At 38.2% G+C, this 17362-nt stretch overlaps 1 protein-coding gene across 1 annotated transcript in view; it reads left to right on the forward strand.

Moving 5' to 3' along the window:
- Window positions 1-17362, forward strand: part of PGGT1B (protein geranylgeranyltransferase type I, beta subunit) — a 121563-nt gene that overhangs the window by 93588 nt on the left and 10613 nt on the right. The window contains exon 8 of the mRNA XM_006886676.1: window positions 13518-13626. Coding sequence (XP_006886738.1) covers window positions 13518-13626 — 109 coding nt within the window. The remainder of the gene's footprint in view (window positions 1-13517; window positions 13627-17362) is intronic.

A 17362-nucleotide genomic window follows, 5' to 3' on the forward strand; every position in this document is an offset into this window, starting at 1 on the left:
AAAATCTTGTCTCTCATTTCCAGTCCCATTATTCTGATTTATCTTTTTGTTGTTGTTAAAGAAATTCTAACACATTCAGAAGTAGAGAAAACCATATCATTTTCCTAGGATTCTCCAAGTAAATAGAAATATACATTATATATACACACAGAGTTTTGCTTCAGAGAATTGGCTCATGTGGTTGTTGGAAATGGGCAAGCCCAAATTCATGAATTAAGTATTAAATCAACTTCTAGCAAGCCTATGTCCCAAGACCTATTACTCAAGGAAAAAAAAAATTACAGAGCAAAGAGAATAAGATTGCCACATTAACTGTATCTAGCAACAGAATATGGAAACTTCCTTTTTAAATAATTAAGTACATTGTTTTATTAAAAAGGTTACCTTGTGCATTATCTCATAAACAACAACTAGAGTAGCAGTATTTGGCCAAATACTGGTTTAGCATTTCCATTTGGCATAAAGTTAACCATTATAAAAATAAACACCCAAATACTCACCAGAAGAATGACTGTCTTTATTTCATTGAATATGCAAAGTCATTTGACTATATATCACAACAGATTGATTTTTTGGCTAACCTTGAGAGGAATAAGAACCCCGGAAAATCTCCTTGTGCTCATGTGAAACCTGTACTTAGACCAGGAGACAGTTGTTAGAACAAAGCAAGAAAACACTGCATGGTTCAAAATTAGGAAACAATGGTATAACTGCTATGGAAGGTGTTTTGGCGCTTTCTCAAAAAGTTGGAAATAGAAGTACCATTTGAACTAGAAATGCCACTACTGGGAATACACCCCAAAGAAACCAGAACTGCCATCCAAACAGATATTTGCACACCCATGTTTATTGCTGTGTTACTTACACTAGCAAAGATGTGGAAGCAACCTAAGTGCCCATCAATCAATAAAGAAATGAATAGGAAAAACTGGTATATTCACACAGTGGGCTGCTATGTAGCACTGAAAAACCATCAAGTCATAAAACATTATACAGTATGGGTAACCCTGCTGGACATTAAGCTGAATGAAAAATCTCGGTCACAAACAAATAACTGCACCATACTACTGTTATAAAGTATATCCGACATAAGGGTTTGGGAAGAGAGTAGGGTAAGAGTGGATATATAATGAACATTGCATAGACACAGATGAAGAAAAGAACTGTTTAAAAGGAATACATGATTACATATTCTATATTAGACAACAACCCAGAATAAAACTTACATTGCAGAGAGGGTTGGGGGAGGTAATTGTGCAATAATGAATGAATATTTAAAAAATTAAAACAAAACAGTAAAAGTAAACTGGATGAGGGGGAATGGAGAGAGAGTGGGTAAAAATGTGCAACAATGAATGAATGAAAATCTTAAGTTGTCTACAAACTTTGGTTAAAATCACGATTACAAAATTTTCTGCAAAGAAAATAAAATTAGGAAAAGAGTGTGTCAGGATACATCCTGTTTCCATACTTTTCCCATCTATATGCAGAGCGAATCATTCAGGAGGCTGGTCTTTATGAGGAATGTGGCATCAGAATGGGACTCATCAACAACTTGCACTAAGTGGATGACTGTTGAGGCCTGGCTAACTTGTAAAGCAAGATTAGCCCTGTACCAAAAGACCAGCAAGACTAACTCCATCTTGGCTATAGTATCTGTTTGACAAAAAAACAACTCAAGGAAGTAGGATGTTTAAAAGTGAGCCATACTGCAGCCATTTTAAGCAAGTAGCCATTTTATGCCAGGTTCAAATGTGTAGATGTTTGAAAAGGAGCAAGACCAAGTTTAACCAGTCTTTGAACCCCAAGGCCAGGCAGGGATGTGCGGAATAGTATGTCCCTCCCTGAAGACTCTGTTCTGATGGCCTTGCTTGCTAATTGGAAGCCTTGCTTGCAGGTGGAGGGGATATCAAAACAAATGTATTGTCGGCCTTGATGCTGAGTTGTTTTTCTGTTCACTGCAAAAAGAATATGAGACAGAAGTTCAATAATAAACTTTGCTATTCGCCATCAGTGATGGCCTCTCTGTGTCTTCATTTAATCCTCGTCCCTTCTCTCGGTGAAACTGCTTGATATAACAAGGCGGGACCCCATTAGATGACATAACCTTACTTGGTGAAACTGAGGAAGACCTGAAGCGTCTGCGGCAGAAGGTCAAGGACTGCACTCTTCAATATGGATTGGAGCTCACCATCAAGAAAAGAGATTCTTCCTGCTGGGCAAATTGGCAGCACCATGATAGATCGAAACTGTTAACAATTTCAGCTTGTTGAATCCACAGTCAACATTCTTGGAACTAGCAGTCAGAAAAATCAAAAGACTAAGTGGATTAAGAAAGTCTACTGTCAGGGACCTCTCCAGACGGCTGAAGAGCAAAGTTGTCAGTCTGGAGACAGGCGCACCTGATCCAGGCCTTGGTCTTTACAATTACTTGGTGTGCATCAGAGAGCTGGACAATGACTAAGGATAACAGAATTGATGGCTTTGGGTTGTGGTGCTCGAGAAGAGTATTAAACATGTCATTGACTGTCCAGATAACAAATAGGTCTGTCCTGGAGAGAGTGAAACCAATGTACTCTCTGGAAGCAGTGATTTTGAAGCTCTACCTCACATACTTTGGGCACTTGGCCAGGAGGGACCAGTCCTTGGAGAAGGACATCATGCTCAGAAGGGTGGAGGGACAGCGCAGGAGAGAAAGACTTGGATGAGATGGTTTGACAGTGTGACTGGGGTAATAGTGGCAGGTGTGTTGGAGACAGTGAAATTGACTCAGGATAGGACAGAGTTCAGAGCTATTGTACACAGCTATTGCTGTGAGTTGCAGGCAATTCGATGGTGCATTACAACATCATACCCACTCCTGAATCTTTCCCACTTGAATTTAAAAGCCATACCAACAGGTTGAGGCCTTGAACACTAATAAATGAAGATCAGATGATTTTGAGAATATTATGCATGAAGAATGTGAAAGTTCATTACTAAGAAGAAAAGACTGAGATGGATGTTAGAAGAGACTCTGAATATTGCACTAGAATGCTGAGAACCCAAAGCAAAAGAAAGAAATCAGGAAATTAAGGAGCTAAACAAAATATTTCAAAGGGTAGCTTGGGAAGACAAAGTAAAACATTATAAAATATACAAAGAGCTAGAGTTAGTAAATCAAGAGGAATGAACTCAGCATTTCCTTAGCTGAAGAAACTAAGAACAAATTCAAGCTTTTGAGATGTAGTACTTAAAGTTTCTGAGGACAGAATATTGAATGATCTAGGAAGTATTAAAAGAAGATCGAGGAATAACAGAATCACTGTACCCCAAAAAATTTGGTGCCAAAGAAGAATTTGTTGAAAAGTGGCGATGAAGGAGAAAATACAAGCTGCCCTTAAGGAACTGGCAAAAAATAAGGCCCCAGAAGTTGGTGGAATACTAGTTGGCATGTTTCAACAAAGAAATGCAGCCCTAGACATACTCACCAGATTGTGCCAAGAAATTTGAAGAACAGGTACCTGGCCGACTGCCTGGAAGAGATCCACATTTATTCCCACTCCCAAAAAAGGCCATCCAACAGAGTGTGGAGATTATCAAACAATATCACTGATATCACATGGCAAGCAAAATCTTGCTAAAGATTATCTAAAAAAGAATGCCAGAAATACAAGCTGGGTTTAGAAGCAGCAGTGGCACTGTGGATATCATTGCTAATGTCAGATCTTGCCTGAAAGCAGAGGGTACCAGAAGAAAGTCTTTTTGTATTTTATTGCTTATACAAAGGCGTTTGACTATGTGGATTGTAACAGATTGTAGCTAACATTGAGAAGAATGAGAATTTCAGAATATTTTATTGTGGTCATGTGAAACCTATACTTGAACCAGGAAGCAGCCATAAAACAGAATAAGGAAACACTATGTGGTTCAAAAATCAAGAAAAGAGTGTGTCAGGAATGTGTCCTTTCTTCATACCTTTTCAATCTATGTGCAGAACAGATCATTCAAGAGATTGGACTCTATGAAGAAGAATGGAGACTCTATGAAGAAGAATGACATCCAGAGTAGAAGACGTATCAGCAACCTGGGTTATGCAGATAACAGTCTTTCCCACCAAAACTGAAGAATTGAAGTGTTTGCTACAGAAGGTCAGGGACTTCAGTTTTCAATACGGATTGCATCTAAACAAACAAACAAACCCCAATATTCTCATTAGGCCAGTTGGTAAGATCATGATAGATGGAGATTGAGGTTGTTAATGATTTCTCTTGCCCAGGTCCACAGTCTACCCTCTTGGTACTATCAGTCAGAAAATCCAAAGATGAGTTTCTTTGGGAAAGTCAGCTGTCAGGGATTTCTCCAGAGTGCTAACAAGCAACGATGTAAGTCGAGAGACTAAGGTGTACCTGATCCAAGCCGTAGTCTTTACAATTGCTGTGCTTCTGAGAGTTGGACAGTGACTAAGAATGACAGAAGAATCAATGCTTTTAAGTCATGGTACTGTAGAAAAGTATTGAACATATGTTGGACTACCAAGGAAACAAAACAGATTAGTTCTGGAGAAGATGAAACCAGTTTGCTTCTTGGAGGCAAATTTTGTTAAGTTCCGTCTCACACACTTTGCACATGTTGGTAAGGACATAATGCATGGAAGGGTAGAGAACTAGCTCAGGAAAGGAAGATCCTGAATGAGTTGGCTTGACACAGTGACTGTGACAGTAGGGACAGATGTATCAGGTGACTGTGACATTAGGGACAGATGTATCAGAGATAGAGATAGTGTATCTGCTCAATATAGGGCAGGATTCAGAGCTGTTGTTCATAAGATCACTATGAATCATCATAGTTAACTTGACAGCACATAATAATAAACAACCCGTCAATTTTAATAATTATCAATTCAGAGTCACCTTTCTTTAGTCACTTTGCCACCCACTACCTTCCCTGTCACGGTATTATTTTGAGCCAAGTCCTAGATAGCATCGTTTTTTCTTGCCTGAAAAATTTTTAGAGTAAATTTTTTTACTTCAATTGTGATTTTAACAAAAGTTTTCCCAAAAGTTCTATTTTCAGTCAATTATTGTTGTACATTTTACCCTCATCCCTCTCTTCTCCCTCCTCCAGTTCACTTTAAAAAAATATAATCATTTATTGTTACACAAACCTCCCCCACTCCCCAGTCCTCTTTGCAGTGTAACTCTTATTCTGGGCTGTTGTTGTACATATAATACCTAATCCTATATTCCTTTTAGTTGTGTCCTACTGTTTTTGCAACTTACTTTTTTCCCCCTTGTTGGGTACCATTGAATCGGATCTGACTAACACAGGAAGCGATTGCCCCTCCTTCTCCAGCAGAGCATCTGGCGGATTCAAACCACTCACCTTCATGATTGCAGGACAGCTTCTTGCCACTAGGCCACCAGAGCTCCCTCTGTATTCCTTTTAAACAGTTCTTTCCTTCATCTGTTCGAATGCAATGTTCATTATATATTCACTCTTCCCCTGTTCTCCCAACTCATGTCAGACCTGCTTAATAACAGTGGTGCAATGCAGTTTCTGTCCTTTTGTGCTGAGATATTTCATTCAGCGCAGTGTCCACCAGGATCACTCAAGTTGTGTATTGTTTTATGAGTTCATTGTTTTTCAGTGCTCATCATATTTCACTGTATGATTGTTTACCACAGTTTTTCTATCCTTTCATTTGTTGGTGGGCACTTGTATTGTTTCCATGTCTTTGCTATTGTAAATAATGCAGCAATAAGCACGAGTATGAAAATATCTGTTTGAATGGCCATTCTGGTTTCTTTAGGGTATATTCCCAGTAGTGGTATTGCTGGGTCAAATGATATGTCTATTTCCAACTTTTTGAGAAAGCGCCAAACTGCTTTCCATAGTGTTTGCACCATTTTACACTCCCATCAGTAGTAAATAATTTCTCCACAGCCTTGCCAGCATTTATTGTTTGCTCCTGTGTTGAACTTTGTTATTGTTACTGGGTAAACAAAAATAACTTTTAATAACATATCCTTATTAATACCTAAAAATTAGCCAAAATTCCTTATTACAGGTGGTGATGATGGTGGTTTTGTGCCTTTTTGACTCAGAACTGTCTCAGAATTGGCCTTGTAGCAGGTTTTCAAAGGCAAGGGGATATTGGCTCTCTTTCTTCCTTGAAGCAGCTGGTGAATTTGAGCCTACTTTTGGATTGCACGCCTTATCACTAAGCCAACAGAACCCCCTTTATTACATGAGTGAGGTCTCCAACATTCCGTGGGGTTCTGTTCCCATTGCTTCATCCTAAGTCAGTTCTTACATAAATAGCTGATTTCTCCACTCTTCATTATTATTGTGATATCCTGATTGTGACAGAGCTTAGAACTAACATTTATAATCAAATTATAGGAGATTGATAAAATAAGCAAATGACATACTGCAGCCGTTTATGTGCTGTATATCACTAATAATAAAAACAAAAAGATGGTCATAAGGGTGGTGCACATCATAATTCAAACACAAGTACTATCTAGATCGTGAAATACCAAATAAATATTCTCCTATTCTGTCACACCAAGAGACTAATAGTACTTGGTTGTCCTATGGATAGAGAGATGCAAAGTTATGATCCCAATTTATTCATTATACAGTTCCTAATTAGTCTTTTACTGAAGAATTTCTGCAAACTTTGAGGGTCATTGCATAAATTCATTTTGACATTAGATGTTGCAAATCATGATAGTCTAATTCTGTTCTTTCTTCTAAATTAGCTAAGTTCTATTATCCTAAGACTGACTATATCAGTCATACCCCTAAGGTACAGATAAAGATCATTGAATATTTAATACTCAGCTTACAAAAAGACAGTTATAGATGTGGATAAATACTTAATATATAGATTATACCTTGTAAAACAAAATAAACAACTCCCTTTAAAAAAAAACTGTATTCAACACAGTGAATTGCTTTTCTGGGTTTTAGAGTTTCTTTTCTTCACTATCACTATAATTATATTTTTTAACATACTTTATACATTTTAATACATTATAGTCCTTTCTGATGTTCATCATGGCTCAGGACAGGGCAAGGTTCAGATCTGTTGTTCATGGTTGTAGTCAACTCAACAGCACATAACAATAACAACATGGTCTGTCCATTACAAGAAGGCTAGAATTCACCTCCTGGATGACCCAAGGATCACTTGTGTTTCATAGAGAAGCAGCATGGATTGAAATGATATTTGGTTTACTGAATCCTGTATGTCAACTGGAAATGTTAAGCCATGGAAAACTTCTTGACACTCATAGATGTCGAGGGCAATTACCAGGTCACCATTTTTGTTCATAGCTTACTTTGAGCTTTTAGTCAGTCAAGCTTGTCCTAAAATGAATAGGGCTGATTATGTATAAACTAAAAACTGATACTGTCAGTCACATTTGGATTGAAGAACAAAAGCCATTCAGCAGCCATTGCTAATGATAGGTGAGCTTATGGTAGTACTTGCTTATTGTTCTATCTTTAGCAGTTAGAATAATGTCTTCAGGTTGGCTCCTTTTTCCTATGACCCACAAGTCTTAGAAACCTTTCTTGATGTCACTTTAAATATTTTCTATTTTAATTATGGTAGGTAAATAACAGGCGGTTTTATTGTGTATGACATTTAGACATTTTTTAATCCCAAGTATGGAAAAAAACGAAGACTTTTACCCTACTGTTGAAGCAGATTGTTACTGGTGATATTATTTTTAGTTCTGAACATCTTCTCTTTCCCTTCCACCTTGTAATTCTGTCAGTTTACCTTTATTTTCATATTGTCACATTTAGCAAAGTTCACATTCTGTGTTGTAACCATAATAAACTCTTCCATGCTTTGGCTATAAGTTGATTCTCGAAGTTGGAAGTCAATAAGGTTAGTAATTATTCTAGTCTAATAGTTAGAAAACGTAAGATCATTGTTGTTATGTGCCATCAAGTTGGGACCTATTCATAGATGACCATTTTAGTGTTTTTTCAGAGGCTATAAATCACTAGGGAAGAGACTTCCCACCTCTCTTGCAGCCATTGGTGGATTCAAACCACTTGCCTTTGAGTTGTCAGTGAAATTCCTTAGACTCATAACGACCCTGTGAACAAAAGATCTGAACCCTGTTCTATACTATGCTATCCTCATACTTCCTGACCACAAGAGCCCATTGCAGCAGTCACCATGTCACTTCACTTGGTAGAGGGTCTTACTCTCCTTTGCCAACCTACCACCCTTCCCAGCATCATGTCCCTGTCCAAGGAATAGGCCCTCCTAGCAACACACCCAAAGTATGTGAGGCGAAGCCGCATCATTCTTACCTCCAAAGGACACTCTGGTTGCACCCTCTTCAAGATTTATCTGTTTGTTCTCTTGGCCATCCATGGACTGATCAGTGCTCTTCTCCACAGCTCAAAGGCATCAATTCTTTTTCTGTCATCCTTATTCATTGTGCAGCTCTCAGATGCATAGCAAGTAATCAGAAAGACCATGGTCTGAATCAGATGCTCTTTAGTCCTCAAACTAACATTATTATTCTTCAGATTTTCCCAAAGCCATGCATCTCCTTATTCCCTGACTACTGGAACCAGGGGTTTTAATTGTGGATCCAAGTAAGATGAAGTTGTCAACAATTTCAATCTCTTCTCCATCCATGATGATGTTGCCTATCAGTCTAGTGGTAAGAATCTTTGTTTTCTTGGCATTGAGATACAATCCTTACTGCATTCCTTGAATTTCTGCAGCAAATGTTTCAAGTCCTCCTGACTTTCAGCAAGCAAGGTTGTGTCATCTGCATAATGCAGGTTATTATATTCCTCCAATCATGATGCCTCTTCATAGAATCCAGCTTCACAAATAATTTGCTCAGCATACAACCATGACTCATTCCCTTCTTAATTTTTTTCCCCAGATAGTGCTTTCCCTTCTTAATTTTAAACCATGCTGTATGCCCCTGCTCCGTTTTACAATAGTCTCATGGTGTAGGTTTCACATGAATACAATTAAGTGCTCTTGGACTCCCATTTTTCTCAATGTTAGCCACAGCTTGTTATGATCCACACCGTCAGATGGCTTTGCATAATCAATAAAGCACAAATAGACATTCTTCTGGTATTTACTTTCAACCAGGATCCATCTCACATCAGCAGTGATATCACTGGTGCCACAGCATCTGTGTACTGTTCTCGCTGGTTTTAAAATGATCTTCAGCAGTATTTTGCTTGCATGTTATATTAATTATACTATTCAATAGTTTCTACATTCTATTGGAATTCACCTTTCTTGGGAATGGGAACATGGACCTCTTCTAATCCATAGGCCAGTCAGCCGTCCTCCAAATTTCCTGGCATAGACTGGTGAGTACATCCAGGGAGGCATCTGTTAATTGAAACATATCAGTTGGTATCCCATGGATTCCTGGGGCCTTATTTTTTTGCCAGTCCCTTCAGTGCATCCTCCTTCATTACCATTGGCTACTGTTCATATGGTGCTTCCTGAAATTTTTTGGTGTCAATCATTTCTTTCTGGTACAGTGATTCTGTGTATTCCCTCCATCTTCTTTTTATGCATTCCAGGTCTTTCAATATATTGCCCTTAGTATCTTTCAGTATTGCAACTTGCGGCTTAAATTTGTTTTTCAGTTTACTCAGCTTGAAAAGTAAGAGTGAATTCTTCCCTTTCTATACTCCAATTCCAGCTCTTTGCACATTCCACTATCTTGAACTGCCCTTTGAAATCTTCTGTTCAGCTTTTACTTAGGCATCTTTTCCTTTTGCTTTGGCTGCTTGATACTTCGGTGTAATCTTTTTTTCTTTTTTAATGGGAAAAACATTTTGGGGGTACAAAGAGGTGAGGGGTGGGGGCAGAAGGGTGAGGATGGGCAGGGATGAAAATTGCAGGGGTGCAGTTTCAGAGCTGTACAATTTGGTTGGAAGGGGGAGCAGGTGAAGGAAATGAAAAGGATCCAGTGGGGACCAGATGCTACAGGGGAAAGGTAATCATATTCCAATGGTGATTAAACCAACTGTCTTATTGATTTGGGATCTGGATGCAGACTCTCTGGCTTCTTCATGCTGAACAGGGGCGTAGATGTGAAAGGGGAAAGGGAGCACACTTTATCACCTTACTGGTGGTCTTGGGTTAAAGCTGCTTGCCTTCTTGTTCTGTGAGAAGATGTTTTCCTGACATTTGCTCCCCTCTGGTCTGCAAAATGTTTTTCCCAGGTGGGTCCAGTGGGGATGGCTGGTTGAACCCAGAGGCTCCATCCTCCTTTGCTTCCTTAGGTGGCAGTTGTATTTCCTTTTGTCACGGGCACTGGGTTCAGGATCAGGTGTGGAGTAAAACTCAGTGTTAGGGTTACCTATAGGAAAGGGAGCAAACCTAGAGAGAACAAACTTGTGAGTTACAAATAGAAGGTCTTTGGGGGTGTTATTTTCAGATTTACTGGGGAAGAGGGTGGCAGAATGTAGCCTAGATAAAATTCTCTAGATACCCTAGGCATTTTTCCCCCACCCAAGGGTCAGATGGCACAATCTGGAGACTGAGGAGCACCACGCCCTGAGCCAGGGGCTGAAGACAGCCTGCCCCGAGCAGAGGGCCAACGGCTCATCCTGAGCAGTGCAACACCCCCCAAGGGGCTGGCTGGTACACTCCCCCTCCAATTGCCCCCACCCCAGTCTGGACCCGTTGCCTGACCGAAGACTATGTGGCCAGGGACAGCGGTCCGTAATTCCTGCACCACCACTTTTATTCTCCCCTCCCCCCCAATAAATGATCATACTGTAATTTGAAGTAGGTGTCACTGCCCTCCCCCTTTATAAATGGCAAAAGGAACCTGAGAGTTGTGAACAGACTCCCCCCAGGTCTAAACAGCTTTTGGCAGAAGCATTCAACAGATCAAAATATGTGGTGCGTTTAGGATGTTGGTCCTCTTGGACACGCTGCCGCTGTTAAGTATCATCATGTAGACAACTCATAGTGACTTTCAACAATCCATTGTACCAGTGATCCTCTTTTCTGGCCTGTCCAAGGAAACCCAAACCTGTTGGTGGCCAGGGCCCTCGTCGGCCCGCGCTGGCGGCCCAGTTGCGTGTTGGTGTAATCTTTCTAGAGTCTCTTCTGACATCTATTTTTTTCTTTCTCCTCTGTTTTTGTAATGGCCTTTTGGGTTCTTTGATGGATAATATCCTTGATAGCATCCCACAACTCACCTGATTTTTGCTCATTAGTGTTCCATGGCTCAAACCTATTCCTAAAATGATCATGAAATTCAAATTAAATTGATTCAAGATAATGCCTTAGTTTCTGTGTACTTATTTTAATTTTCCTCACCTTCAATTTGAACTTGCATGTGAGTAATTGATCTTCTGACCCACACGGACAGTCTGTCCCTGGCCTAGTTTTTACTGTCAGTTTTGAGCTTCTCCAGTGATTTGTTCTACAAATGTAGTCAAGTCTGATTCTGATGCAGCCCATCTGGTAAGATCCATGTGTAAAATCACTATGTTTTTAAAAAAAGGTATTTGCAATGAATAAATTATTGTAAATACAAAATTCAGCATTCTATTTCCAGCGTCATTTCTATCACCAAGCCCATTATTTTCCAACTACTATCCTTTCTTCACTGACTCCCACTTTTGCATTCTAGTCACCACTTATCATTAACACAACTTGATTGCATGTTTAGTCAATTTTAGACTGAAAGATTTTGTAAAAATTCCAAATTTCTTTTTCTTTGGTTCAAGATGGAGAAATGCATATTTGAATATTATTCATATTAATGGGTCTTCCTTGTATGTGTATGGATATTGTCACTCACAACATTGTTTTTCAGGATAGAACTTGAAATTTACTTTTTTATTATGAATGCATCACCATACCATATGTTTAATTTTGAATGGCCAACATTTGTCCATCTCTTCTCACTAATGCCTAGTATGTGGATGTTCATGCATTCCATTTCCTTTTAAACAATTTCCAGTTTTCCAACATTTCCATGTTCCAATTATTAAAACGATGTTTGTTATTGTTTTTCCTAATTTCAGCTGACTTCCAATCTGGGTTCTACCACTGCACCACTATAACTATCTTCGTTCCTCAAATGTTCATAGGGTTTAAGAAGTGGATAGCCAATCCTGTTTCCTGTTCTGTTTTAATCTGCGAGCTCTACCAAAACCTAACCCCATAGGTAACCATTATAGGTGTTTGACAGTCCAGTGACATAGCTTTCAGTATCACAGCAACCCCAAGTTATCTCAGTACAGCAAACTGACAGACAAGTGCTGTACCACTTAGAACAATGTTCTCCCCAAACACATTTAACACCAACCAACTTTTAAATATAAAAGGCCTGCTTACCAAGTCCTAATTGTTTTGACCAAGAGGCTTCCTGCCCACAACTGATTATTATTCAAAATGAACTACCAGTTTACACTCAACTTTGAATTAAATCAAAACAACCTATCTTCCAGAATCCAAGAGCTTTACACAGGAGGCTCAGAACTGGAGACTTAAGATAGGACCCAACTGACTTTTAAACACAAAGACCCGCCCACCAGGTCCAGATTGGTGTAAATAAGAGGCTTCCAGCCAACAGCTATTAACCAGATTTGCTTGTCAGTTTCAAAGTGTATATCCTTCCAAGTTCATCAAATTATTTTAATATTCCACTGCTAACTTTTTTCCTCACTGGTTGTGTGTGTGCACGCGTGTGTGTGTGTCTGGGTGTCTGGAACTCCTAGAAGAAAAGGAACTGGTAGTTAGGATGGCAGTCTCTAATGTTAAAATGAGAAAGGTTTTATCCCAAGGTACCAATAAGCACTCATTCCATTCCTTGAGTTTTTTATCTCTTTTATGTCTTAACGGAAATTTGTTGATCTCTTCTTGGGTACTTCTCATTCTTCTGTTTTCTGTATACTTTTGAGGCTTTTTAAAATTTATTTCTTTTTAGTGAGATACTGGAAGGAAAGACAAAATGCATATCCTAAATCTTTGACCTAGACCATTTTTTGTATTTTTACATATTTTCTCTCATATTTTGTCTTTTCTAATTAAAAAGCTATCGATTTTACTATTATCAAAAAACACATTTGTATTATCTGATTAATAATTTTTGTTGGTCTTTTGTGACATTTTTGTTTCTAGTTACTATCAGTTTGTAGCTAATAGTTCAAAAATTAATAGTAAAAATCAAAGTATGGGTTGATAAACTTATTAAGATGACTGTGATTAAGTTGAGCAAATCCAGGAAATTATGTTTTAAGGCCATCTTAAACAAAAAGAACTAAGTTGGTCCTTGGTCACAAGAAATAAATGTGTGGGCCAAAGACAGGACAGAAGATCAGGTAAAATGGTAAGACAATAAAGTTAGTTAATTTCAAATGCCCAAGTCCCCAGAGACTTGCTGTAAAAGCCTTAGTTACAATAAAACACACTTCATTACATTTATCAGAGTTGGGAACCAGAAATTGATAGAAAAGTTTGATTCAGTAAATTTGTTGTATGTGTTATGTTGTTACAGCTTCTGAAAATTTTCCAGTACACTAACTTTGAGAAAAATAGAAATTACATCTTATCAACTCAAGATCGTCTCGTAGGAGGATTTGCTAAGTGGCCAGATAGTCACCCAGGTAATTAATTTTTTTTATGAATATAGAAATAATTGTTAAATATAATTTACTCTGTTTTCTATGCATAATAGTATTTTGCTATGAATCCAGAGGGGAAAAATTTCTTTTTCAAGAGCATTGTCAAACATCATTTTTATAAAGGTATATGATTGAAAATTTGGGCACAAGTATATGTTTACAAGTATAAATAAAATACAAAAAGAAAATTGATAGATTACTTAAGTTTGTAATAACTTCAGGGTATATGATAGAAGGAACTGTTTGTCAAGATGTATTGGTACAGTGTGCATTTTTTTGCCTGATTATTTCACTTAGCAATGTTTTATTTCATTTGAGACAGTAAGGCAGATGGTCAGAGTGGGTTCTATCCAAAATAGAATCATTTTGCTCATCCAAAATCATTAGGATTATGAGATATGACTTGAAATAAGCAGAACATATTATTCTCAATCCACGAGGGAATCTATTCTCATTCTATTCTGAAATACCATCAAATACAAAATTTCAAATCCTGAATGCGAGTGGCCCTCACTGGCTAAAGCCGTTCTCTGAACTCAGAATCAAATGGCATTGTGGTATTCCATGCTTTGAAAGCTCAGGAATAGCATAGATGTGAAGAGCAAAGGATTCTTGTTTTATATAAGTATTCTTACTTAGGTTCTCCAGAAAGAAAGAAAATGGCATTTTAAAAAAAGAAAGAAAGAAATGTGTGTACACACACCTAAACACACGTGCGCGCGTGCGCACAAATGTCTGTATTTATAACTACATATTTAGATTGTTCTGTTTCCCAAACCTGAGCAGACTTCAGGCTTAGGTTGTCTATTTTAAAATGTCATGCTGAACATCTACATGGATGCTATCAATAATAGCACCTCAGACCCAGCCTGTCTGCTGAAATTTTTTTTCTAAATATTTTACTTTAAACACAACATTTGAACATAATTTAGCCAAGTTCTTGGCCAGTTTAAAATGAAGATTGCCTTTTCTCTTGTGTTCAAAAACATGTTTATCATTTCTTTTGATTGAATTACCATTATGCTTCCCTGTCCCCAACCTTGGGTACTGTTCATGTTTAGGCCAAGGATTCTTTTTTTTCAAATGAGGTCCATATTTATTCCCATTCAAAAAAAAAAATAATCCAACGGAGTATGGAAATTATCAAACAATATCACTGGTATCGCACGCAAGCAAAATCCTTCTGAATTTCATTCAAAAACAACTGGAATAGTACATTAACAGAGAACAACCAGAAATACAAGCTGGATTTAGAGGAGGCCATTTCACTAAAGAGGTTATCTAGGCCAAGGATTCTAAAGCATCCTTATCGTTAGTCATCTTGCTTGGCGCCTACCCACTGCTGTCAAGTCTATTGCGTTGCTTTTAATTTTTCTTTAGTTAGGGCTTGAGTGAAATTCTACAGCACATTCAGTTGTTTTGTTCTATAGTAATTTCAACACCAATAATGTATTCGTATTCTACTTCTTCCCTGTAATTCTGATTACCATTAATCCTTCTGTAGTTCATTTTTCTAAAGTGATGTGGTACTGATCATCCCATAATTGCCTTTTCTTTCATCCATCTTCATATGTGCCTATTATCTTTTTATTCTCTTCTCCCTCCTTTCCTTAGCTTTTTATGACAAAGATTGTGAACAATGTTTTGCCTTTTAGTACTGATCTGTTTCACTTAGTATAATGTCCTCTAGATGTAGCCAATGTTTCATGAATTCTTTGTTGTTTTTGAATGTTGCAAAGTACTCCGTGACAAAAGAATAATTGATATATTTGAGCTGTGATTTTGGACTAGAGAACTGAATGGACAACCAGAAGGACAAACAGATATGTCTTGAGAATGTACAGCCAGGATGTTCCTTGGAGGCACAGATAACAAAACTTTGTCTCACATACTTTGGACATGTTACTAGGAAGGCTAGTCCTTGGAGAGGGTCGCTGTGTGTGGTACATGACTCAGCAGCACCTAACAACAATACACCATTCTGTGAATATACCGTAATTTCTTTTTCCATTGTGTGTTGATGGACACTTGGGTTATTTCCACATCTTTGCTACTGTAAATAAAGCAGTGATGAAAATTGTTGTTCTTGTTAGGTTCCAACAAGTGCACCTGTCTTCAAACTGACATCATTGCTCTTCAGTAATGAAGACTGTAGTCTTTGATCTCCCATATCAACCACTTCAGGTGGTCCTCATTTTCAGCAAGCAAGGTTATGTCACACATAATTCAGGTTGTTATTGAGTCTTCCTCTGATCTTGATACCCCTTTCTTTTTCATAGAGTTCACCTTCTCAAATAATTTGCTCAGCAAACAGATTGAGTAGGTATGATGAATGGAAACAACTCTTAACACACACCTTTCTTAATTTTCTTTATTTTCCAACCATGCTGTTCAGATAGTAGCTTCTTAGTCTAGGTATAGGTTTCATATGAGCATAATTAAGTGTTCTGGAATTCCCATTCTTCTCTTTGTTGGCCATTATTTATTATGTTCTACACAATCAACTGCCAATGTATAATCATTAAGCACAATTAGACATTCTTCTTGTAGTCTCTGCTTTCAGCCAGCCACCATCTGACATCGACATTGATATCTGGTCCCCTGCCTCAGCTAAACTCACCTTGAACTTCTGGCAGTTCTCTATCAATGTACTTACTGTTCTAGCATTTTGGAATGATTTCAGCAATATTTTCTGGCATGTGATATTAATGATACTGTTTTATAATTTCCGTATTGTGTTGGATCATCTTTGTTGGGAAAGGGAACAAATACTCATCTCTTAAAATCATTCAGCCAGGCAGCTATCCTCGATATTTCCTAAGAAAGACTGTAGTCAGCATGTCCAGATGTTTTCTGAACATGCTGCTTGTATCTCATCAGTTCCCAAGGCCTTATTTTTTGTCAGTGCCTTCTATGCAGCTTGAACTTCTTCCTTCATACCATTGATAATATTATTGTTTTTATGTGCCATTGATTCAAGTACAACCATGCAACCCTCTGAGCAGTTACTCTGAACCCTGCCCTATCCTGAGCCACTCTCACTGTCTCCAATACACTTGTCCCTAATACTACAATCATTGTATCAATCCATCTCATCTAGGGTACATCCTGAAATATTTCAGTATCAACCAGGTCCTTTTGATACAGTGATTCTTTGTATTACCTCTATCTTTTGCTTGTTTATCATTTGTTCTTATTAGTACAGCACTTGTTTGTCAGTTTGCAGTACTGGGGTAACTTGTAGATGGCAGTGATGCTTGAAGTTAAGCTACTGTGTGTCAAATGTCAGAAAGGTTATCCTTACTGGACTGGTTTAGTTAGAGATCCAAATTAAGACAGACTAGGAAGCAGGATTGGCCATCTACTTCTGAAATATCAGGCCTCTGAAAACCCTATGAACAATAGAAGAACATAGGTAGCTATAGTTTTAGAATTAGAGCTTAGATGAGAAGTCAGTAAAGATGAGGAGAAATAGCTGCAAATATCTTTTAATAAGTACATCATAGAATACAGTGGACAGAAAGCGATGCTACCAAGCCCAAGGTGGGTGACTTTTAATCCATGGCCCTCATGCCTGTCTTTCATTGTTTCTGTTCAGATATTCTTCTAGTTCATATAGCCCTGGTGTACAAGTTGTCGTACTGCGGTCACTTGTGGTTGCTGTGAGGCTGAGCACTGTGACACTGATGTGTCAAATGCGTTCATTTTTGGCTACCCA

Source organism: Elephantulus edwardii, unplaced genomic scaffold, assembly GCF_000299155.1.
Source record: "Elephantulus edwardii isolate Elephantulus edwardi_28Jun2011 unplaced genomic scaffold, EleEdw1.0 scaffold00050, whole genome shotgun sequence".
Taxonomy (NCBI): domain Eukaryota; kingdom Metazoa; phylum Chordata; class Mammalia; order Macroscelidea; family Macroscelididae; genus Elephantulus; species Elephantulus edwardii.